This window comes from Podarcis vaucheri (genome assembly GCF_965113315.1).
Source record: "Podarcis vaucheri genome assembly, chromosome: 11".
In the NCBI taxonomy this organism is placed as follows: Eukaryota; Metazoa; Chordata; class Lepidosauria; order Squamata; family Lacertidae; genus Podarcis; species Podarcis vaucheri.
Window position 1 is genome coordinate 14,753,457 of NC_138749.1, and position 26,067 is coordinate 14,779,523.

General features: G+C 42.6%; 1 protein-coding gene across 3 annotated transcripts; it reads right to left on the reverse strand.

The window, feature by feature from the left end:
- Nucleotides 1-1,739: 1,739 nt before the first annotated feature.
- Nucleotides 1,740-24,881, reverse strand: TXNL1 (thioredoxin like 1). Of its 3 annotated transcripts, XM_082242192.1 has the most exons (9): nucleotides 24,701-24,881; nucleotides 17,721-17,817; nucleotides 15,267-15,440; nucleotides 12,551-12,673; nucleotides 12,367-12,436; nucleotides 11,240-11,412; nucleotides 9,242-9,346; nucleotides 4,482-4,530; nucleotides 1,740-2,005 (listed from the first exon to the last, which is right to left on the reverse strand). In XM_082242192.1, the coding sequence occupies exons 1-8, from the start codon at nucleotides 24,796-24,798 to the stop codon at nucleotides 4,501-4,503; spliced, it is 870 nt and encodes a 289-aa protein (XP_082098318.1). In that variant the 5' UTR covers nucleotides 24,799-24,881; the 3' UTR covers nucleotides 1,740-2,005; nucleotides 4,482-4,500. The 3 variants fall into 3 exon arrangements, with proteins under 3 accessions (XP_082098318.1, XP_082098317.1, XP_082098319.1); XM_082242191.1 differs by lacking the exon at nucleotides 4,482-4,530 and having other exon boundaries at nucleotides 24,701-24,878; XM_082242193.1 differs by lacking the exons at nucleotides 1,740-2,005; nucleotides 4,482-4,530 and adding an exon at nucleotides 4,912-5,983 and having other exon boundaries at nucleotides 24,701-24,880.
- Nucleotides 24,882-26,067: the final 1,186 nt, after the last annotated feature.

Consider the following 26,067-nt stretch of genomic DNA (forward strand, 5'->3'; position numbering starts at 1 on the left):
CAAGAATTAAGTTAAGTATTAATACCTAAATCTGCCAAGGCAGGACAAAAATGCCTGCAGTATTTAACAAAAAAAAGCAAAATAGAAATTACAGAATACTAATTACGGTAGGATTTAAATTCTTATTGGGATTTATTGTACAGAGAAAATGCAACCAATTTAAGTCAACAGAGTAATTATTCCAATTAAAACCTCTTTGTTAAAACTCACTGTGACTTAGAAACCAACCTCATATGGGCATGGTGCCGGTCAATGCACAATTTATAAAATCTTTATGGGGAGCTGTGCCAAGGAGATTTATAAAAGAGGCTTAAAACAATCAAGCCTAGACACTCATCCCTCAATAAAGATAACTATCTGCTTTGAATATTTCTCTATATGAAATTCTAGAGAGATAAAGCGAATTCACTAAAAGTTTATTAAAAACATTGGGTGGGGGGAAGCATGACTCCTAATGTGCCGTTATTAGAAATATTTGATCATCACCTTCTCCCAGAGAGGTCAGATTTGGGGGGAAGGTAGCAAAACTGAAAGAAGACTCTGCAAAACTAGCCTCAGACAGAACACAAAGCTATTCAGCCTCCACATTCATACCATGGGTGAAATCCAACTGTGCCTCTCCCACCAGCAGAGCTAATTCCCTGTGTACCTCCAAAATCTGTTCCAGAGGGTTGGGGGAGCTTTTGGAGCAGGTGGCAGGAATGGGAAGTTGCAGAAAGAGAAAAGCAAGCGTGCTCATGCAATGTTGGTTATTGCCCTGTGCATCTTACCTCACTATGAGGCAATACAGCGGGTAGGTATGGGGCATTACTATGCAAAACCTTGCTCCAGGATCTGCTCGTTTTGAGATCTAGATTCAAATTTGCTACAAAGCATGACAAACTGGAACTGTATTGGAACTCCCTTGGCCAAGGACGGTTCACAAAAAAGGAATCACCATAGAAGTTCTGAGCACTAGTGATGTTTCTGGCATGCCATCCATCTGATTTGAGGACTCCCCCTCCCCAACCTAACCCCGGCATAGAAAGAGCCAACAATACCTCTTGCTCTCATGTAGAACCCCACAAGGGTCTCTGAATAACACCAGTTGAGAGGGACAGTAGACGTGATTTGATCTGAAGATTGCTACAAATTCAGGAAAGCCACTACAATTTATCAGCAAACAAGGAGATAGGAAACTCCTCTGAGGAAGAGGCCACAGCCAGAGAGCTTTGCATAAGCTAAGAGATAAGAGCAGCAGCAAACCCAGTCTTCGTGTAAAACATGTTAGAGATCCTTCAGGTCTTTTTCAATGAACACATACAGTTCAATACAAGCACCAGGACAAATGCATCTATTATTAAACCTGATAAGGGTCGGCAACTGGAAACCCCTCAGCCAAATCCGTGGCCACCTAGCCTTGGAGTTGCCACCTGCAGAGAAGCTCTTGTGCCAATGGGATTTGTTGGCAGTTCACCTTGGAAAGGGGTCAAAGGGGCATTGGCCCCACACCCTGAAGTCCCGTTTTCAAAGCAAGCTACTTTGACAGACAGTTGACAAAGATCTACGGAAGTGTGCCGAGAATTCGGACGAACCAATATGCCTCAATCGCTTGGAATAAAAACCATCTCTAAAAACAGAGACTGGGAAAATGAAGGGTTATTTAAACATTTTCGGCAAAAGATATATATTTAAATTAGAGGAGGCCCGAGTCCAGTTTCCACCTTCAAAGCAACACAGCAAATCTTGCACTAAACAACTTGGCAAAATTAATGGATTTTATTTACAAATTTATGACCCAAGATTACAACAGAAAACACTTTTTAGTGAAATCCTGTATTAACAAAAATGCAGTGATTTATTTGTAATGGTATTATAGTGGAACAGACTGACAGTCTCTCTGGCTATGGTCAAGCAATTTCCCAGGAGCTAGAAATAAATGTGAAGATCCCATGTTGATTGTAAATAAGGCCCTTCCCAGCATTTTCTTCATACTTTAGTGGCTCTCTCCTTTCTTGCCTACGACCTGAGAAAAGAGAAAAGTGGAGTTAGAACTTAGGCAAATAAAAAGGGGAACGGATTCCAAAGAGCAAGTCTTCTTGCTGCATTCTAGCGCCAGTGGGAGAGGGATCTTGTAAACCAGTGACAGGGAACTTCTGGCCCTCTAGTTCTTGCTAGATTGCAACTTTCGCCACCCTTGACTGGCTGGGGCTGATGGGCCAACATCTGGAGGGCCGCCAGTTCCCAGTGCCTCTTGCAAACCAAATTTAGCCAGTAATAAAATGATCAGAGGATCAAATGGGGTAACTTTTAGTATGCACTCAGCCAATAAAGCAAGGTCTTATTCAAATACTGAACGCAATACAATCCCCACATGTTCATACCAAAGTTGAACTACCTAGGGTAGGGGGGGCCATCCAAGAAACTTGCCTACTTGTGTCCACATTCAGATGCTTACAGCTAAACCACTATCTCTAAATGTCCTATACAGTGGTGCCCCGCAAGACGAATGCCTCGCAAGACGGGAAACCCGCTAGACGAAAGGGTTTTCTGTTTTTGAGCTGCTTCGCAAGACGATTTTCCCTATGGGCTTGCTTTGCAAGACGAAAACGTCTTGCGAGTGTTCCGATTTTTTTCCGCTCCCCCCTCCCTTTTTCTAGCCGCTAATAGCCTTTTAGCCGCTAATCCGCTAAGCCTTTAATAGCCGCTAAACCGCTAATAGCGCTAATCGGGTTGCTTCGCAAGACGAAAAAACCGCTAGACGAAGAGACTCGCGGAACGGATTAATTTCGTCTTGCGAGGCACCACTGTAATGTCATGGAGCCCAGAGTAGGCTGAGTAAGCTATGATGTAACAATATTGCTGTGTTGGGTCTACCTGAGCTGGTCCACCAGAAGTAAATCTTTCAAGTATGCAACACGCCCACTGCAGGGAGAGCCAACATGTCAGTATTGACTAGATTTCTGGAATGATGGGGTCTCTGTGCACTGGATTCTAAGGCAGCAGGGTGGGATTTGGCGTGAAAATGGCCGGAATAGCATACGCTGTCATTACCAGTGTGCAAACTCACAATGCACCTCCTAACTTTTACAGCATTTCCTACTGGTGGCACATACAGCGGTTTGACGCCCCAAGGCTTCCTCCTGGGAACGCAGGAATGCAGCAGCTCAGAGAGGAACAGAATCAGTTTCTCTGCCCTTAAGCTTAAGCATACTTACAGGCAGTAAACCCTATTGAAATAATGTCGAGTTACTTCTAAGTACGCATTGTTAGGAGGTTACACATTGGAAAGAAGTTTCACTTAAACCAGTAAGTTCTGCAAGGTCTTAGTATCACAATGCAAACTAAGCAGACATGCCTTCCATTTGGTATGCGGTCTACCTATAAATCCATTTTCTTTTTTGTGTGGCAAGGGCAACAAAATTACATTTTAAAGCTAATAACAGGTTTCTGTGTAAGCGAAGTACAAACCCTTGGGGTTGTATCATATGTAGTGCTAAGTTAAAGCCATTTAGAGGCATGACTTGTTCCACGGGCAAAATGTTTTGAACCAGTGAAATGCTGTTGCAAAAGAGCCCTTGCACTGGAAGGGAACATAAGATACAGTCCTTGGTCATCATGTTAGTGACAAAATACATGTGGACTTTTTATTGCTGCTGACTGTTTCAGCAGATCAGGCTGAGGAAGAGAAAATAAACCGTGTTTCAGATCTATCCCATGGTAAACATTCTTGTGTTTGGTTCAGAGGGATATAGCAACTCCTTGGCAGGTGTACTGCTTATATTAATTCTACAGGTCTCACTTATCATACAGTATTTGTGCATTTAAGAAGGCATTTTCTTTCTTCTTCTTTTTTTAAAAATAGCACACACTTCAGATAGTTCAGACATTGATGATAAGACTCTCAAGTGCAACATCTATAAGCCACCAGTGATACCAAGGACCTCAGCTCATGGTCAAGAGACCCTTCCCCAAGCTGCTGCCCTCCAGATGTGGTGGACCCCAACTCCCACCAGTTCTAGTCATCAAGATGATGATGGGACGATGGCCAGGGCTGATGGAAATTATAGTCCAAAATATACGGAGGGCATCAAGCTGGGGAAGGCTGGTCAATACTATGAGGAGCCACACTTTAAGTAATGAAGTAATTTCAAGGGGGTGGAACTTAAGGCTAGCCTACCCTTGTGGGATAAGGATCGTTCTACATAGTGACATGCAGATAATTGAGTCTCAAACGCAGAGGCCAAAGTAGAATTATTATCTCACAAAACAACACTGAATGAAAAAACACGCACAACCAACCAAATTAAGATTTAATTAAGCATGTTATAAACAGGCAAACTAAATCCAAGAAAGGGGAGAGAGAAATGTTTATTCTTCAGTAGCGCTTAAAGCATTGCGCTACAGGTTTGGATTAAGCAGGTACACCCAGAAATTAGACAATTATAATGTTAGCAGAGGTGGAGCAACCATTAAAAAATAATAATTGTACGCATCTATACCATTCAGAGGGGGAAATGCTCAAATGCTCAAGTGCCCCATGTGTATTACCTGAAAAATTAAATATTTTTTATATTGACGTTTCGTTAGCATATTTATAACCCCCAACTTTACACCAACAATTTCCAACCATGAGACTAATAAGGTAATTCAAACACAACAGAGCAACGCCTCTTGAAATACTTCATTATTCCTGGCACACTTTCTGCTTCTTATTATCTGTGCACTTCACATAAAAATTCATTCTCCATAAGGGGCAGATTTCACTCAGGTGGGTGACTTGAGGTCCCTTGACTGCTTTATTCGGTTAAGGATTAACTTGTACACTGGCTGTACACTCAAAAGTGGGCAGATTTATGCCCTATGCCTTATAACCCTGCCCAATTTTGCTACAATACATCTTTTAGCCGTATACTGTCCTCATGCCACAGAAGGCAATGTACAATGCAGGATTCTTTCAACAAGGAAATGGGCTCACTCTTCCTCATTAGATTAAGAAGGCAGCATTGATAAGGCAGCATTCACCACTGCTGTACTCTAACCGAGATACCACCTCATTTTTCATTACTTCACTTGAATGTGTCCACCACAGAGAAGATCTAAATTGCTCAATCATTTTTGAAGCGGCAGTGGGAACCCTAAGATGGACCCTCCCCTTCGGTGTTCAGACAAGCTGCTGCATCGTATTTCAAAACACACGGCTGCAAAACTGGCTCTCAGCGGATTGAACCATGGGTCCAGATTACAGGGATGTTGGGCACAGGTTGCCTTGGAGGGCTCCCATGACACAAGTGACAGAGCACACGGTTAAGATGTAGCATCGCCGTTTCAGTGCCTGGATCTTCTCTGGACGATTATCTCAGAGAGCTGGTGCAAGAAGGGACAACCAACACTGGCCTAAGAAGGCCCCATGGTGATTCTGTTCAGGCAGCTTCACATACGTTATCAGAGGGCAGCTCAACCTTGAGAGACAGAAAAACCTCCTTGCCTTGAAGAGTCTTCAAAGGCAAGTGCAGGAGCTGTAAAAAAATCCCTATCAGGAAAACTTTAGCCACAGGTCACCCAGACCAGAGTTGCAGTTGTGAATACAGCAGACCTCTTCGAACTCCGTTACTCACAGTGGATACAGAATGCACAGACGCATAGGTGCAAATAATGAGCTGTCAGGTGAATTTCTGAAGCATCTAAGCATCTAATAACAGAATGAGATGGCTTTTTGGGGTGGGTGGGACAAAAACAGTGTGCAAAAAAAGATTTTTTTATATATATTTAAAAAATGGTATATTAAAAACAAAGATAAGTCCATGAGAAAGAGAGATTAAAAAAAAGCAAAGAGACCCAGGAAAACCGTCGCAGAGCAGGATATGATGGTGCCCCAAGCGATGGAAAGGAGAAGGCAGGTGCTAGATGAGCGGAAGGAGCAGGGGAAAAGGGGCGGTGTGAGGAAAGACCATTTAAGAAACAGAAATCTTCTGCATTTTTATTTCTTTGGGCCAGGGAAATGCTGAAAAGTAATGAAACAGAGCGTTACAACGAAGCAAAGGAAAAACCGTAGGAAGTGAACAGGAAGGGATGGAAGCGCCATGCCACAGAAAAGCTGGCTACGTATCTCATGCGATTGCACACCCTGGATGCCCTCCAAGCTAAAGGGAGTGGCAGGAGCTCTACTGTCGCCCCCCCCCCCATGGACCTAACCTAACATCTGGCATTTCGAATTAGCAATGAAATCTATGCATACGAGAAAGGTCATGCCAAGCCTTACTCTGACCTAAGCAGCAAAGATTGCTCTCCCTCTCTCTGTCTTCCCGCACACGTCTCTGCATTTTAAGCCTGCAAAGTTTGAGCAACACATGCAGCAAGCAAAGCATTCCCAGACTTCACTTAATACTATGGTAGCAATGGAAGAACTTACAACAATAAAAATGAAAGCCCTTAGGTGTTACTTCAGGCAGTGTAATTTAAGTCATACTTTCAGTTGCCTTTTAGTCTACTCTACATTCCAATTAAAGCAAGAAGGGAGAAGTTAGGACCTTAAGAGATATTAGCAAGGGAAGCTATTTTGAGGGGGGCAGAAGTTTGGAGAAGTTATCGAACTCACATTCCTCTATGGGGAGCAGGAATAAAGGGCTATAAAGTATCAGTTTTCCTTGCTATTCTGAATACATCTGTAAGTCGAAGTCCTTCCATTGCATTAATGATACGATAAAGCTGGTCTTGCATTTTCCAAGGTGCCCCATTCTCAAGTTGAACACAGAATGATGTGGAGAGCCACAAAATGACCCCTGGGTCTGATGTTCCCTGTCCCAACTTTTCATGCATGCCATGTGGTCAAGCTTTTGCTCTGGAACTTTGGAGGCAATTCAGATCTTCTACGTATAGATGCTAAGCTATATCGTAGTGTTGCATATCTCTACGGCTGGAGGGGAAAATGGCAGCCTGATGGCTCTGTCTGGCCTCCAATGGCTTCTCATCTAGTCACCATTCCCAGGAGTATTCCTCAGTCGTTATTCAGCACATCCGATTCAGAGAGCTCTCTCAGCTCCTCTTCCACCATCACAGCACCAATAACGACAGATACTTCTCTGCTGGGTCTATCTTCTCAGCTATAGCATCAGGACTCCATCCTCAGAGACACAGATGCCACCACTGCTGAAGCAAGGTGAGGGGGCCACACCAGAAACACTCCAGCCAAGCTAGCTCATCCACTAAGACAAGGGTGTCTAAGAGAAACGAGTTTTCCGTGGAAGAATACTGGGCAACACCTTGCAGAATCACCCCCTTCTTTTCCAATGCACATTTAACTTAAGTCGCTAAAAAGGAATGCACCTCTTTTAAAAATCTGGATTTAGTTCCATCCCTGCCTTTAAAAACTTTGGTGTAACTTGCAAAACTTTAAATATTCAGTATTGTTTATTTAATAATGGACCATTAACACCCCAATTAATCTCAGTATGTGCACATAAAAACTACAGTTTAGCTAAGCAATATATATTATTTTTCACTACAACGATTTTGGGTGCAATCCTATACAGTACTCCCGAATTGAAATCTACAGGATGTTTTGAGTCGAAACATATAGAATTGCACTGTTAGTGATCAGATAGATAATTCTACTATCATAAGGACAAGGCTCTTTGCCTTTTAGGATACACAGAAGTAAAAATTTTAGTAGGTGCAGGTTTTCTCTCTCTCTTGCATGGCAAGCTGCATCCAATAAAATCTATTATTTCCACACACCTATGAAAAGTACAGGAGCCCTGATTTCCATTGCATCTGTTCTCCTACTGGCTACCCAAAGCTCTTCTATTTCATTATTGTACTCTGTCTTACAGTACCCAGAACACATAATGCTAACACATTTCTCCTACTTTTGCCCAGTATCTGAAAAAGCTCTTTTGATGGTCCTGACATGGGAGTATAGAATATTTACTGGGCAGACAAACATGAAGACTAAAACACACCATAAACAGTTAAGAAGTTTTTTGTGGGCAACGCACAGCAACCCAAGTCAACCTTGATCACTTGAGGCAAATGATCAAGTTTTCTGTGCAAAGAGTTTCCTTCGCTCCGAACATGACTGCATACAAAATACCATGCACATTTGCAATATTTAAATGCACTTCTTAAGTCAGGGATTCCCCAAAATGCCCCTATCACATCTTGTTTCCTTTCAAAAGCACCATCTAAATTGCACTATACAGGGTGAGTGTGGGGAATCTTTGGCCCGCCAGATGTTTCACAACTACAGCACTGGGCCATGCTTGCTGGGGCTGGAAGGAAATCTAGTTCAGAAGCATTTGGAAGCATTTGGAAGCCCAAAGGTTCTCCACATCTGGTATAGGCTAATTAATTAACAAGGTGAGACCCACTTTCCTCTGCCTTGCAACACTGCCTATTAGGTAGCTGACAACACTTGTTGTCAGCCCAGTATTATTTATCACATCTGTGGGTTTACAGCACAAGCTAAGAATCTGGGGGAGAAACAGACTGCTACCCTTTATAGCAGCCTCCTCAATCTAGTGTCCTATAGAGGTCCCATCAGCCCCATGAGGCATGGCCAATGGTCAGGGGTGGTGGAAGGTCTAGTTGAAAATATCTGGAAAACACCAGGTTAGGAAAGGCTGAGAAGCTATAGAGTACCTAAGCAGGGCATCTAAAGATCAAAGGACTAACACGATTCACAATTTCTCTTATTCCTCCAGTTGTGTTGCTGGCTTTTTATACTCTCCATTGCTACTATCCAGCAGAGCTTCTTATATTCTGCCATTACAGAATTGGAGGCAGAATATCATCATCATCATCATCATCATCATCATCATTATTATGCATGAAGACATATGTTTTTTATACAGAAAACCGGTTTTCGTATTTATCTGAACATGGCTCCATATACACTACCATAGAAAAGTAGACTAAAAGCCACAGTTGTCTTCTCCCTCTCCTCTTATCTCTGGCCTCTTGGAGATAAAGCAATCAATTCTGGAAAACCCTGGCTTAAGAGGTCATTTGGCTCTGCAAACGTTTTAAAGCAACCGTGCATTCTTTGGACACTTCATAAAGGCAGAATATCCAAGACAAATTCCACTCTTCATTTTTTTTAAAGCGAAAAGGCTACATCAGTTGCAGTGGGAATGGAAGACCTTTGAAGAGTCAGAACTCACAATTTATTACAGTGATGGGGAGCTGTTCAGCTAACACTGTCCCTTGCAGCTTTTAAAAACTGCAATCCAGTCTCCAATTTAAAAGACAGATTTGAACATACCCGCTTAAAATCATTCATGTTTGTTGCTTGGACTGGTGTTCCAATAAATGTGAAATATGAAATTCTCGTCGTTTCCTCATTACCTTGATTGGACTGGACAAATAACTGAAATGGAAAAGATCAGTACTGAGTTACATGATGTGGAGGGATCCAATAGCCCACAAAATAGTCAACTTATTTGAAGTTCAGGGAAAAGCAAAGTGAAGGGAAGATGGGACAGGGCTGACTAGTCTACCCCTTCAAGTTTGTTAATGGAAAATGTTTGGGCTGTATTAACTAAGGGATAGGATTCAAGTCCACGGTGGAGCTTGAACCAAGCAGTTAAAGGATGTCACCACCTTCTGGACAGATGAGTTGAGTTACACTAAAGGTAAAGGGATCCCTTGTCACGGCTAAAATGGCCGCTGTTTCTTTAATGCGAATAAAGCTGGGTCAGCATGACTCAGCGGTCTGCACCAAGTTGTATATATAAGTGAGAAATGTTAGTTTGTTGCTGAGGCTGGTGTTTGGATTGGTTGGTTGGTTAGTGCTGGTGTGTCTAGTTATTCAGTTGTGTTTTGCACAAAGACTTTTAAGAATAAAACTCTGCAAGGATATTCTCGTGGACTCTTTTTGTGCCGACAAGGAGACTGAGGAGACAAAGGGAGGTCAGAACCCTTTCCTTCTTTTTTTTTTTTGCTTTTTACAAACACTGACATCCCTGACCATTAGGTCCAGTCGTGACCGACTCTGGGGTTGCGGCGCTCATCTCACTTTATTGGCCGAGGGAGTTTGCGTACAGCTTCCGGGTCATGTGGCCAGCATGACTAAGCCGCTTCTGGCGAACCAGTGCTGCACATGGAAACGCCGTTTACCTTCCCGCCAGAGTGGTACCTATTTATCTACTTGCACTTTGACGTGCTTTCGAACTGCTAGGTTGGCAGGAGCAGGGACCGAGCAATGGGAGCTCACCCCGTCACGGGGATTCGAACTGCCGACCTTCTGACCTACGCAAGTCCTAGGCTCTGTGGTTTAATCCACAGCGCCACCTGCGTATTCACCAAATCCACTTCTAAGCTTGCTGGGGTCAAGTGTCATTGGTCATCTGGTGAGAAGGATGCCCAACTAGTAAGCAATCCGTCCTCTGAGCCTGCATTTGCACTGAGGTTCGAAAAGAATAAGTGTGAGAAGAATCCTGCCAATCCTGACCTCTTGAAACCCTCAGTGCAAATAAAGGAGATTCCTGCCTCCTTCCCAACCTCTGTTGAAGGGCCAAATAAGACTTTGGGGGAGGTATTGGGGGAACTAGTGATGAGTACAGTGGTACCTCGGTTTATGAACAGTCTTGTTTATGAACTACTGTATTCGGTTTACGAACTCTGCAAAACCGGAAGTAGTATTCTGGTTTGCAAACTTTGCCTCTGTCTATGAACAGAAGCAGAACAGTTGAAGGGCACCGGTGGCAGGAGGCCTCATTAGGGAAAGCATGCCTCGGTTTAAGAATGGATTTGGTTTAAGAACGGACTGGATTGGACTAAGTGTTCAATGGATTAAGTTCATAAAACGAGTACCACTGTATTAATACAATCAAGTCAAAGTAACAAGTAGACATCAAGGTAAATAGCTAGACCTTCAAATAAGCCTCTTGGAAACAACAGATGAAAATAGGCTGTATGGGACTGGATCAGGTTTTCTTGCTAGTCTACAAAACAAAAGGGATTTTTGCTGCTGCTTGCAAAATAGTGATTTTGTCTGCCCAGACCCATCTTCACTTTGCTCTCCTCTCTCTCAGGCTTGACAGGAGCTGGGTCTGGCAAACCTGAATATTCCAGGCTCCCATCCCTACCAGTTGCTGTATCTAAGAGGCAAGAGGGGAAAAAACATAGCTGGGCTTCACTGCATTAAAACTATGGTAGAAGTGGCAAAAGTTATTGGCGGATCTACCATGCTTTGGAGTCAGCCTTTTATAATGTCATAGGATTCTGTTAACCAGGAATGAATTCGAAGGTTTATACTCACAGTTACACTGTTAACATTCTGAAACTTTACATAGCGGAGTTGGATAATACTGTCTTCTTTGATATCATCTGGCGTTAACTCCAGGGCCTGAGTGGGTTCGCTTCTTTCTGCCTCTTCAAAATCCATTGATCGAGGGAGGTTGATAAACACTTTTATATACTTTGGACCCTGACCTGCGATTAAAAAAAAATGCCACTGACTCTTTTAAAAACCCTCAAAACATGATTTTATATACTTGACAGTATTTCAAAGTTCTTCTGTGTACGAAAATTATGTAGATTCAGAAGAACCGAGACAGGGAAATTATTATGTCCAATCTGCACCCCAAGGCAAAGAACCTTCTATCAGAAGCAAGCACATCACTTGCTTACATTTTATAACTTTAGTTAGTAAGGGCTGCACTTAACACTACTGGCCAGTCTTCTCCAGTCTCCAGAAGTTGTAGGACTTTCAATTCCCATCAGCTCAAGCCACCATGGTCAAGTGTCAGGGATGAGGGGGGTGGGGGTGGAGAAGGTTGCTACAGGTTGTATGGCTTTTACATGTTATGGGGAGCATTCAAAAGTTCACCCTTAGCAGGCTAAAGCATTAAAGTGACTACACATAGCACAATTCCAACCTCAGCTGTGGAGAAAGTTAACTGGACTTGCCCAGACTCCATTCCTATTGCTGAGGAGTGTGTTCCTAGCCTTCTCAGGGCAGAGCTCATGCTTTCATTTCAATATATGTACCACACCCAATTAAAATAGGTGCAATAGAAATAAATGTTATTAGCAACCACGGTCTTCAGAACAATGATGTCAAAAGATAGCTATGCTGACATGTCACCTGACAAAAGTGACACAACACATAATTTCGTAAATGCAGATTCTTGGAAATATACCAGCGGTCTCAAAACCGGAGTGGCCAGCTTGTTTTGCAAAGTTTTGCACTGCCTAGAGTGCATTTGCAGAAACTTGATGGTATGGCGGCAATGTGCTTGATGGTCAGGCCCAGACTTTAAGACTTAGGAGCAAGAGAACAGGGTCACAAGCAAGGAACCTGTGTCTTGTGCTTTGTATTTTTAAAATCAACAGTGGCTGCATGCATAGATGGCTTCTCTTGAAAGAAGAAATATTTTTACTCACCATTATCAGGCCCTTGGAACTTCATAGAATAAAGCTTGACAGGCTGATTAAAAGCTACCGTAATAAGCAGCTGTGGAGAGAGCAAAAGGAAATAAAAAATCTAAGAGTGATCTCAAATGCATTGACCCACAACATTACTGCACTTTTGATTATATAATGCAATATTCTCTGGAAGGCAAAATACCTGTTCATCACAGTCTGATTCCAGGAAGGTAGAGTCTTTACGTAAACAGTTATCAAACCCGTGTTCATCACTTTCATTAAGGCATTCACAGCCAGCTTTATTAACGAATGGCATCAAATCCATCTAGAAGTAAGAGACAGTGACAATGATCACCTGGCTGGGCTATACATTTATAAGACATTTACAGGGGATAAACATGCAAAACCAAGCGGCACTTATTTTTCCATACAGATTGATCATCCCTTCTCTTCTCTTTCCTACCCACTGTTTTATCATCCCTTATCCCAAACCTGGTGCCTGTTGGTTTCTGTTTCCCTCACTGAGCAGCTGCTGGTAGTCACAGGACTATGTTTTCATTCCACTGTCTAGATACTGTTGGATTCCCACGGGAAAGGGAGACGGAATGTGACGTTTCCTGGTTTCCTGTTTCCTTTGTACTGTCATTTCTTTGTTGGAGTTGCTCTCTGCTTCTCAGAGAGACAAGATGTATATTTGTATGCTCTCAGCATAGCTTGGTAATAAAGCTTAGCAATGTAGCCATACTTGCCTCATCCTTTCGTTGCGGACTCTGGGTTATACTCTGCTGGGCTCAAGCCAAGATGAGCCATATCAGCTTGGAGGACCAGAGCTGAATTTAATTAACAGTGCCCTTCACATATTTTGGACGACTCCAACCATTCCTGACCATTGGCCATGCTGGCTGGGATGGGAGTTGTAGCCAAAAACACGTGGTGGGCACCTGGTTGGAGAAGGCTGCTGTATGTTGTTGTTTCATGTCATAAATTACAATGAGCGCTTTGGCAAGACGGCAGTTTAGAAACAGAACACTTGAAATAATAAAAACAAAGATAAACACCAAAGGAGGGAAAATCTATTTACCTAATTGAAAAGACAGTCCAAGTACAATTCTGCAATCCTTCACTTTTGTGTCCTTCAGGACAGTTTTGAAAAGCTTTAGAAGCAAATGCCTCGTTGGAAGTCAAAGCTGCTACAACTGCTTATTACATTTAACTATTTGCTTAACTATTTGCATTCACACTAGACGCAATGAACACAGCGGTACAGACAACATTTGTAAATCTGAACTAGTACAAATGCAAGTGGCCTTATATTCACGGGGTTATTTACAGGAAAAAGATTCAGCTGCAAAGGTAAACTGGGTAGCAGGGATTGCGTCTATTTAGCTGTGAATTTAAAGTACTTAACATCTCAAAAGAGATGCATTCTTGCATTTAACATAATTCTAGGTTAGCACGTACAGTTTCCCAGCAAAGTCTAATGGATTGCATTTGCTAATTTGGAAAACAAACCATCACAGCACTGCAGCAGCTGGGTGTGCTTTTATTGAGCTACTGAACTATTAGCTGCGCTGGCACTTGGCTGAAATATTAAACACTGTACTCTGTCAGGGGTTGTATTAATATTTTGGGCAGGATGCGAAAGCTGACCCCTTTTAAGAGGAATATTATATCAAATGATGCTCAGAAACTGTCATGAAGATGACAGCTCCAGTTGAGTGTTTTGTCACATTAAGGTACTCATTTACATGTACGTGTCACTCCAGCTGTCAGACAAGCCCTGATTTGCAACATTCAGGAGCCCCAAGGTAAAACCTCAACAAGGAAAGATGGTTTTTTTTAAAAAAAAAAAATCTGCTGACAGCTATCTTCTCTTAAGTCAAGGCAAAACCTTGAAGGTAGTGTTTGACAAAAAGATGATTAGAAATTCTGGTCTCAAGACTTCGAGATCTGGACTAAAAGATTTTAAAACTCCACTCCACTCCACTGCTTAGTGTAGGATCCTGCCCCAATTAAAAGTTCTAGAGAACTCAAACACCTGCACATGATTTAAGACATTTTGGCTGATCCCAATAGCTATGTGGACTTGCTGTGGATTTGACCACTTTTGTTTTTCCTGTGCCTTGGGAAAAACTGTTCCCAGCTCTTAAGGGCAGAATCCATAACCAGGAGAATGTGGGGTTGCTTTTTTAAAAAATCACCTGAAAGGGGATTTGTAATTTGAGGGTTATGTGCTCCCTAGACACCAAGCAACATTACACATTTTAGTACCCTTTTTTGAACATTTTCCAGGTCTTCAATAACCTGTTCGGCTACCGGAACTGTATGCAGTTCTGCATACGCACCATATGTTCATATAAAGGTATTATGTTATCACCAGTTTTATTTTCAATCTTCTTCCTAATAATCCCTAACATAAAATTTCCCCTTTCCACAGCTGCTAGACAAGAGGCCTGTTGTGAGCAACAGCTATAAAGACTTTGCATGTGCAGTAAGAGCAGTAACAGAAAGAGCTCAGTGTGTGTGTGTGTGTGTGTGAGTGAGAGAGAGAGAGAGAGAGAGAGAAAGAGAAGGGGTGGAGGGATGGAGAAAGAGAAATTCAAAATTCTATCATCCGGGACAGGATTCAAAAAGTACTCTCAAATGCATCAATACATTCTGTATCTCTCCCTCCCTCCTGATGCAACAGAGGCTGCCTGTGATGGAGGTGGAGTTCTAACTTTCAAAGGCATTATTTAAGGGGAGGAGGAGAGCAAGGAGGGACTGCAGTGGAAAGGGGACCCTCAGAAGTCCCAGATCATGCGAAGAGCTTTTGCACCTGCATGGAAGCTCCATCCTGATCCTCTGGATCCTTTCGAATGCAAATCTTTTAACACTGCACAGATAATAATCCACTAGAATAGATAAAATATACATACATATCCTTTTGGAATATCGGTATCCTCATTATTTCCAGGATCATTTTCTAGGTGCTGTTTGATTTTCTCTTCCAATCCAGCAGCGTCGGCACCTTGATACTGGTCGATGCGCACTTTGCTCCGGAAGAAAAGAAACGTTGGGGTTGCCGATATATTATTGGTTGCAGCTGTTCCCTAGCATTTGAGAAGTCAACAGTTAGCAATGTGCAGCAAGATTTTAGTATTTAATGAACAAAAGAGTACCAATCATCCCAGGTCATCCACATAAACATCAGCAGCAGAATGTTTGCTGCTTACATGCAAAAATAGTGCTAATTGGAAATACAATTTTCTATGTTGCTCCCCAACAGAGAAAAAGGTTTTCATGATGACTTTTTAATACAGTGGTACCTCTACTGAACGTGATCCGTTTCAGGGTGCCGTTCGCACCCCGAAAAGTTCGTAAATAGAGCGCCGCTACTGTACGTGCGCGATAGAGCACTTCTGCGCATGCTAAAACACTGTTTGCCTGTTGTATATTATTTGTAAGCTCAAGCCATCGTTAGGCATGGTGCCTGAATTGAGCCATTGGGCTGGTTCAAACATAATCATCTCAATGCAATAATCCCTGATAGGAACAATGAAGATGATGTGCAAGGGAGGAGCAAAGGGAAACACTAATTCTTAATAAGCCATGATTTATTAAGCCACACAGTTTACTGGCCAAGTGTCAAATTTTGCAGCAGTTTTGAAAGCACTGTGAAAAAGTTGACAAGCAGGAGTCACATATCCACTGTTGAAAGACAAAGACGACACTTAAAAGCTCTCTGAATGTCTTCCCCTCACAAAAGTGAAGCACATTATGATCCTATTAATTACTATCTTTCCATGCACTTTTAGATGTGGCCAGGATCCCTATATATGTAATCTTGTTTTTGCGCATGAGATGAGATACAGGCTTAAGCCTTAGCCAAGGACTATTAGAGCCAGCTTTCTCCTGCACAACTAGGGAAAGAACACTGTATTGCCACATTCTTTTTAAAAATTTTGCTTCAAAGACCACTCGCAAGTTTCTTCAGACTCCCTGCACTAAGTTAAAACCACCCGAGATGAAACTGCACCAAATGATATTTTCCAAAGTTTTATAACTGTACTGAGAATAAGGATAAGACTCCTATTACTATGTACCCAAGATACTGTTAGTTCATAAAAGAGCGAATGAACATCAGCTTTTTAATGGCTTAAATTTCATAATGTAAGCCTTATGGTACAACTTGCATTGTTAAATGCCAACAATAGTTCTGCATAATTAAAAAGCATTTTATTGGTGAATTTAACATCTATACCAGAAAAAACAAACCAAATATGTTCCAAGTAGCCAAATTATACAACACGAGGAAACAAGAATTTGACATTAAATACTACCAGGCTTCAAGTTAATAGCTGAAAAACATAGCGTTGCTTGCAGAGGGTTGAAGCGGAGTCACTCAAAGGGCCAGCTGAATTGAACCTTTCTATCCACTGCAGTCACACATCATAAAATGTCACCTCAGCAGAACTTTCTATTCCTAACCCTCGTAATATTGATTATTTAAGATTTGTGTCGTACTCTAAAAAGATCTGAATTAGGAGAGGCAGCACAAGCTTGAATCCTGGCAATACCCCTACTGTGGGTAAGTAGTTTCTGTGCCTGAGAAATTGGTCAATTGCCTGCCCTGGGTGGGGTTGCAACCCCTCTGAACAAGCAGCTTCGCAGTTTGAGGGTCCTTTCTGGATCCAGCTCTGTCAACTCTGTATTACAAAAGTTTTTTCCAAATTTGGCAATACAATCTGAATAATATTTGATTGGAGTTTTATGTCACCTTCTCTGCATCTCAGTGGAGAAATCATGAGTTAGGAGAAAGCCCTGAACGTTCATTATATCTGGCCAATATTTGATTCAGACACTGGTATAGGCAAACTGGTAGACTACAGATAAATGTAACCACAACATTCAAATAAAAAAATAAAATTTAAATGACCCAATTTACCATGGGATCATTGCATCCATCACATGACAGCTTGCTTGTTTTGAACCACCGACTTAAAATGGTTATCGTGGATAGATCTGTCTACAGTTGAATGTACCTTCACCCACAGCAGCAAACTTAAACTCTACCAACCTATAACTCAAATTCTTGCCAATAATAACATGAGAAGCAATAGGTTTATAAAACTTAACCCTTACACATTTACATGGCATTCTGCTCCTGATAAATGCCAATCTTGCCTTTTAGAGGACAATCTACAGCCTATTCCTTCTCTGAGGTAGGTGTGCCCACTGATTGTTAACAGGCTTCTAGAAAAAATGCTTTAAATATTTATTTTATTTCTGGGCTGCATTTATATCCCACATATCAAAAAAAATACACCTGTAGGAGTTAAATCTTGTTCACTGACAACATGCTCATGCACACATACACAAACACTACTCACCTGGCATTGATGCACATCAACTTCTAAAAATGTCGCTTGGGGATATTTATTGCTCAGAGCGTTGAAAGCAGGGGCTATCCTTAAACATGGGCCACATCTGTCAGGGGGAAGAAAAGGACAACACACATCAGCACGTCCACTTAAATAACTGCAGCCCCCTTGGGATTCACATGGTAAAGTAGGCTAAAGCTAAGGATAACAGAGATTGTGTGGCTTGTACTGAGAACAGCAACCCTCACACTGCCATCTCTTCTTCCTTCCAGTAGTGTGAAGTGAGATCCATCAAGCTCTGCTGAAGGAAAGTGGGGTGTAAAATAAACCACCATTATGCACCTAGCCTTCTCTCCCATTTTCTTTGGCTGCTGATAGCAGCATTGTAAGTTTCATTGCCACCCTAAGTCACAACATGTGTTTTAGCTTGCTAGATGTTACAGGGAAGGAGATTAGGGCTGGGGGATATCTGGTTTTCAAGTCTGTGATATATCACCAGCTAAACATTGCGATATACTGATATATTACAACATCTGAAATAAGGATGGAGCTATGTAGAGGCATTGGCTGGCTTCACAGTTTTCCCCACATTGTGATTTTTGCATAGCATACACACACACATATCATGATTTGTGCTATATTGCAAAGTCAAAAATTATGAAACTGATACCACGATATGGACTATTGCTATATTGCCCAGCCCTAGAGGAGATGCAGGGCTTCTGCTTTTGGCACTGGCTGCATGCAATCTCCAAAACATCTAGCTTCAGACCAAGGAGATTGATATCCGACACTTTTTCAAGTCAACTTGACGACATCATCATTTCTCAGCAAAATGCATAATGAAAGCATACAGGTTAGCCTATGTAAAGCAAAATCCTTTTATACTCAATTGCAATCCCACAGCGATCGCCCTTTCGTAGAAAACCGTCTCGAAGCTTGGCATTAGAAACACATCTCATAATTTGTGTACTCCACAGTGCTCAGGGACTATAGGTAACAAGAAAACCATGAGAACTTAATGGTTCTCATAAAGAATACTCCCCAAGCTGTAAGTAAACATCCAGCTTTCTCGTGATGTAATAATTCTTGCTTATTAAAATATATTGCTCTCTGGAGAGTACAACACAGCACCTTTTGCTTCATTCCAAGACTTACAAAAGCAAGCATAGGAAAGGAGTTGTGACAATTTGCATCTTCTCTCTCACACACTCCACATGCGAATATTTCTGTGGCCCACTTTGCACGCACACCAACACAGCATCTCTGATTTATGATTATTTAATATTTCTCTTCATGTTGGGTTCACATTTCCAGTGTCAAGGAGCCACAGATTTTGGCTCCACTTAACTGAGCAATCCATTATTTGTGAATGGCCCCAATTCCCTCCCTCTCCTCCCAAAGTCATTCAATTTGCACAGAGAATTCAGCGGGAGGGAAGAGTGGATAGCTCATCTTCCGCCCTGCTTCAGAGGAAAGCAGAAAGAGTGTGAAAGACTTGTATTGCTTCTGGTCTCCCCAGACCCTAATCAATACGTTGATAACTCAAGAGTAAGGGAAATTATTTTTATGCTGGCAGCTGCCAAGGTGGGGGATCCATACACACCATTCCAATATTTTATGTTCCTACTTCACATTCCTGAATACAAACAACTTTGCAGAGCCATGCACCTGGCTTAAAAAAAGAAAAATCGTGATTTCCCCCTCCCCTGAAGTCAGCAAAGAAATATGACTATCTTCTAATCTATCCATTACAAGGAGGGAGAAAGGTAAAAGTAGTGCAAGAAAAACATCACGAGCAGCTTCAATAATTAGACAAGAACACAATTTTCTTTGTTTATTGCTTAATCAACTTTGAATCTTCTCTTCATCTATTCACCCAGTATAGTTACAGACTATGTAAAAATACAGCAATAGTAAAAATACATAGTCATAACGCTAAAGATGAAATCATTCATCAACAAAGCATCTCAGCAAAATGCACAATTACACTGACCTGGAAATACCTCAGTCTGTCCCAAAGGCCTCTTATCAAACTGACCGGCATGGGAAGAGAATTCTATGGAAAACACAGCTTGAGCAAAATATGTTCTCCCATCAGCAGAAAAAGCAATACAGCACCATCACTTCTCATTGCTCCCCCGCCTTTCATTCCTTATTTACAATGACTTTCTCTCTGCTCAAGTATCCAAATCATTATTTGGGAAAGGGGCAATTTGGTTACAACTAGCACTTACGTCTGTGTTTAAAGCTTATTGCTAGCAGGATTAGAGAATTTCAATTACCCCAAACTACTAGGTCTCTCTACTATACAGACCTCTGTAGGTCAGGATAATAAGCTTAGTCATTTTCAGTATGTTTGTCAACAGTTTCTCTGCCAGTGGATGACACCAATGATGTCCTACTGATTTTCCACTGTAAAAGCTGACTGCAGAGAAAATGACTTTGCTACAGAAAATTACCAATCACAACAGTTCAATACTGCAATAGGGCATAACCAAAGAGACAGCTCTGAAAACTTCACATCAGTTAATAAGGGGATTTAGGACAAATTCTCTATCTTTACAGGGCTTGATCACAATTCTGGCTTCTACCTCTAGACCTTATTGTAGGCAAGGCAGAAGTATTCTGTGAGCTGGCACTTATTTACATAGTGGAATCAGGGAGGACAGAACTATACTGATTAAAATGGAAATCTATTCCTGTAGTCACAACAGAATGGGTCCCAGTGAAAAACAAGATAGCATATTTCAGTGGAGGGTTAGACATCTGACAAAAAAAAAAAGTTAGCTGAAGGCAACTCTGCATTGGGAAATTTTAAATGTCTGATGTTTTACAATTTCTCGTGTGCTGTAAGCCACCTAGAGTGGCTGGGGAAACCCAACCAGACAGGCAGGGTATAAATAATAAATTGTTATTGTTATTTGACCAGACAATCACCACCGAATAATGGCCAAGTACTTTAATACTGTTAACTATTATGAAGGCCAAGGTATTATGATGTAGCTAACATAAGCAACTATCAAGAGATACAAAAGTTCATTTTGGATCTTGTTAACGACCCCAAGGGAGAGCCTCCATGAGAAATCATCAAAAATTGTCACACAAGACACCATGGCTATGGTAGGGAGAAAGGGCAATCCTTCCTCCATACCTTCACTATCAGAGGATATGATGATTCAGCGAAGGAAGCTGGGTACCACCATCTTCTTGGCTCCTTACAAAATCTGACTGTGGCCCAATATCGTCAAATAGCAGGTGACCATTTCACTAGTAGCTCTATCCTATTTTCATTTAAAAACTGATTAGAAGCCAACAGATACCTCCAATAATTTCAAGATGAAATATGAGTGTAAATGGCGCCACAAAATAATATTTCTGCAAGTCCAATCAAAATCTAGTGAATATAAAAAAGGACCAGCACGAGGCAAATTCAGACCCTAGCTACCAGTTTAGCCATCCTTTCAGTCCACCTTACCAATTTTTAAAACTGAAAGAATTAGCTCTCTCACATAGCCAATAATGCTCAGCTAACCAGTACTATTGCTGGTTAGCTTGTTCTCATGCAACATTACAAAAGCTGGTACCAAATGAGTTCTGATCAGGTTCAATCCCGGTTAAGATTAGGTGCAAGCACGTGGCACCTTACAACTTTCCAAAACTTATTACAGGGCTACCATCCGGCTCTTTAGCTGTTCAGAAATACATCCAGTACCAGTGTCAGTAGACATACTAGTTGTGATATTATTTCTTCAGGTCCTACTGAAGTTGCCCCACCCTGACTGATCCACCCAGTACTACCTGCTATTCCCTTCTGCCTGTTACACAGACTGCCAGCAAATGAACAAACATTAAATGAATAGCTAGAAATCTGCAACCCAACAGTTGGTTGGCTGGTTTAAATAAATAAGTGAAGCTTTCTCTAACTCACACACATCAATGCTGATTGGCTCTAGTTGCAACAATAGCAGAAACCACAACTGCCCAAATTGCCATGACAAGGTCTAGAGTGGGCCTAGCAAACCAATTGCACATATGCTCCTTCCTTGTAACGCACAGTAGATCCCACTTCTGTTGATGGGTCTCAGGTGATGTTTTGTTTCAGGTCCTTTAAAAGGCAAAGGTAAAGGGACCCCTGACTGTTGGGTCCAGTCGTAGTCAACTCTGGGGTTTCGGCACTCACCTCGCTTTACTGGCCGTGGGAGCCGGCGTACAGCTTCCGGGTCATGTGGCCAGCATGACTAAGCTGCTTCTGGCAAACCAGAGCAGCACACGGAAACGCTGTTTACCTTCCCGCCAGAGCGGTACCTATTTATCTACTTGCACTTTATGCTTTTGGAGCGTACCCTGTTGTGGGGATTCGAACTGCTGACCTTCTGATCGGCAAGCACTAGGATCTGTGGTTTAACCCACAGCGCCACCCGCTTCCTTTACAGTGCCTTTATTCAACCCTATGTCTGCAACATTCCTTTTTTCCTTAGGACCATACTTGTTTGAGCTCCCTTTTCACTTTGTTTTCCCATGTCAAATAACATTTCCCAGACTACCCTGTGTGAGGTTATAATCCCAACCAAACTGCCAACTTTGGACTGTGTACTCTTCTATACCATCACACCAACTTAATGAATCAGATCTATTCAAGTGTCCTATTTCTAATCGCCAAACTGTAGTTTAGCAACTGGGAACTCCTACAAACACACATGGTCCTCCTCCACCCTTGTGCATATATACTCCTTATTTCTCCACTTTCGAAGTTAGTGATAACTATGGTTTACCATGATGCGTACTGCAATTTTCTCTCAAACCAGAGTATGAATCCAGGATTTCACCTTCAGAATATCTCCTACTAACTGCAAAAGGAGAATTCCTTTCCAAAGCAGGAAGTACAGCAATTAGTCACAGGATATCACTGAAACCCAAATTAGGGTGTGGGTTTAGTTCCCAGAGAAAGACGAAGTTGTAGTAACAAATCTGGGGAATGATGATGACTCTACAGAGAAACAACAGCTCAGGCTATAACTCTGAAGCAGAGCCCAGCAGATGTAAAGATATCATTTTGTGAATATCCTGTCACCCAAAAGCACTGTTTAGCCCTCCCTCTTGCAGGCTTAAGCAAACCAGAAGGTCTTTTTAAAAATTCTGCCAAGTCTTTGTACTGATACTATTGCTGGACCCCTAGAGATTGTTTTGTCTGCTTTATGGTGTTTGTTCAATGGCTGCATTTTTATTGCTATAGGGCTTGCCCTAAAAGGCAGAGTAAATAAAACAATGACAGTGCATGCCATTTCAACTATGTGCTTATTGGGGTAGGCAGCTTTGAAAACCTGTTCCCTCTCCCTTCATCCCCAACTGCTCCCTATCTGGGTCATGCCACAAAACTGTGGTTTTGCACAGGAAATTACATGCTGCTTACTTGTTGTCACACAACTTGGCTGTGATGGTGGCAAGCTTCCTACACGTGCATGTGCTTGGAACACATGAGCTAACAGTAACTACGTAAAGGCAGGCTGCACACAGAAATTCTGTAATGTGTGAAGTAGCCTTGAAAAGGGTTCAAGTTGTGAGGACTATCCCACAGAACTCTCACCAGTTGACGCTGGCATTCTGAACACCATATTCAATAGGGCTCCTTCCTGCTTCTGAACCTGTTGCTTCATTATGTTCTTTTAGAAAGTGAATTAAAAATTAAAGAAGTGTGATAATTGGCGAGACTAGTGAAATCAGACCCACACAAAAATCAGAATATATCAATGGCTTCTTGTTCACTTCAGATCTTGTCAGGAAAGCAGGCAAGAGAGAACTGTCCTCCCAATATATGGTCAACAGGAGAACTAGCAATGAACTTGTTTGCAGTGAGACTTCTGGAAATAAAATGAATTACTGGACTGAACATGCACTGAAAGGCACTTTGAGCCTTAATGTTAAAACTATGTTATGCCGCTCCCAGCCACTATTTCGCACTTAGCTCCAGTTGGTGCACCTCCAGGGTCTAGTCACAAAACCAAACAGCGCAAACAACAACCCTGAAGTACATCTGCCCCTACCTCAAGATCTATTCTCACAGTTTGTAATGGACAATATGCTTTCTCTACCGCCACACCCTCCTGCTGCAACTTTGTGACCCACTTACCTACGAGTAAGTCCCACTGACCTGAATAGGCCTTACTTATATGATTGTGTGCTTAGGAAAAGAAATAATTTGCTATGCAAAGAAAAAGGAACCATATACAGTATATAGCCTCAGACAATTTTGCTTCAGATCCCAGGGGGGAGGCATGTTAGCTGCCTAAGTCACTGAATTCATTACAACTGGTTAACATATTTGCCTTTTAAATAATATGAATGAGCAAGCTTAGAAAGTCAAATTAATTGTTATTTATTTCAGTGTTTTAACTTTTGCATGTTGTTATAAAATAATTCCCTGGGTTTTAGCGTCTTATCTTTCTTGTAAACTGCTTTGAAATTTTGTTTTTCAATCAAGCTGTGTATACATACCTTACGAAACAAATAAAACAATTACATGCCTACACATTTATTTGTATGCCTCCATCAAACTATGCTCAAGGCGGCTTAAAACGAATAAAATACATAGCTACAACGTAGCAAAAGTAGCCAGAAACAAAAAAGTATGTTGGGTTTTTTTTAAAATGCGAAACCGAACCGAGTAATTTCCTACAGGAATCGCAGGGAAACCTAAAATAAAGCTACAGAAAGCCAGCAGCAGCAGCAACCCCCCCCAAAAAAAATCCAAATAACATCCCATAAACAGGCACAACCTCGGAGCGATACAGCTCTGCGTTAAACTAAAACCTGAATGTGGTGATACAATTGGGATAACGCCTTTCCCCTCCTCGGGGACCTTTGTGAGGGACCGAGCGGGGGAGGAGGATGAGGAGAGCCTCCTTTCCTTCAGAGAGGGAGTCGTACACGTGTGTGTGTCCGCTCGTGTGAACGCGCGAAGGGTCCCCGAAGGGGCCCTGCCTACTCACCCCCTCATAGTGAACTTGGCCACGACTAGCCGGGAGCCGGCGGCGCTGAGCTCGCTCTGGAAGTCCGCGTCGTTGGCGATCACCTTCACCCCGACCATCCTGGCGGCGGCAGCAACACGCCCGGTAAGTGCAAAGTCACCGCGGGAAGAAAAGGAGCGCGGGCGGGGCGGGGCGAGAGGCTGGCCGGCCGCGCCCAGCATGCACCGCTCCCGCGCAGGCGCACACGGCCCCGGCCATCCCTTTCTTCCGCCTTCCTTCTCCTCCTCTCAGGCACCCTCGGCTGAGAGTTCATCCAGGTTCACGCGCCTAGGGAGAGGGGAGGGGTCAGCGGCTCACACTTCCGGTTGAAAGACTTAACCAACGGGCGAAAGCCGCCATTGGTCGCGATTCTCTGTTGGGCGCTCTAGGCGATGTCTCGATGCTGAACTCCACATCCACCCTTAAGGCTCCGCTCACAAATCCATGTTGGGCGCTCTAGGCTTCGACGACTCTATGGTGTAAACCTTCCCCTCTCTCTCCCCTCCCCCCTTACAAACGCACACGACGCTGCTTCGTCTTTTGCACTGGGGATAACAAAAAGAGTTCGGGTTTGCGCCGGTAGTAGTGCTTGCGGCGGTGGGAGACTTTTGTTGTGGTTCCACCGCTATGGGTTTACCCGCTTGACTCCGCCGGCGACATCTTGGAGAAGGGCAAAGTGCGACCTCCGGCTTCGGGGAGGAGCGCTATTGGTTGGCAAGCCTTGTCGTTTCAGCTTGGTGACCTTTGCGGGCGGAAGTGATTGGCTTTTCAGGGCAGCCGTCATAGTTCAGGGCTCGCGGAAGTGGGGGAAGCATGGGCGGCTGCATTGGTTCCGGTTCTGTGCATACCCGGCACCCTCCTGTTATGTCCTGAGCTGAATAGGATCCAAAATAAAGCAGTCTGATTGGTCCTAGAACAATGCAGCAGTATGATTGGTCCGCAGGAGCCACCCAATCCAGCTCCAGGTGGAAGTGAATCCACAACCTGATTGGCCTACAGGAGAATCCTGGAATTAGCCAATCACGTGCGGCCCATTGTGTAAATAATGTATATAATGCAGATATTTTGGGGGAACATTCATTTCTTGCTACTATGAGCTGAATAAAGAGCATGAAATCCACACTTGACTCCGAGTATATTTCACCTCCCATCCCAAAAATTATGAACTAGAATCGTATAATTTGCAGAGTTGGAAGGGTAATCCAGTCCAACTGCCTACAGCGTAGGGATAGGCTGCTGGCCAAATCGGGGGTTTTATGGATCTAACTGATTCACTAGCATAGCCTTGCAGAGTTGTGTGTTGTTGTGCGACATTTTTTTTGTTTTTAAATCTTTGCTTCTTGAGGTCA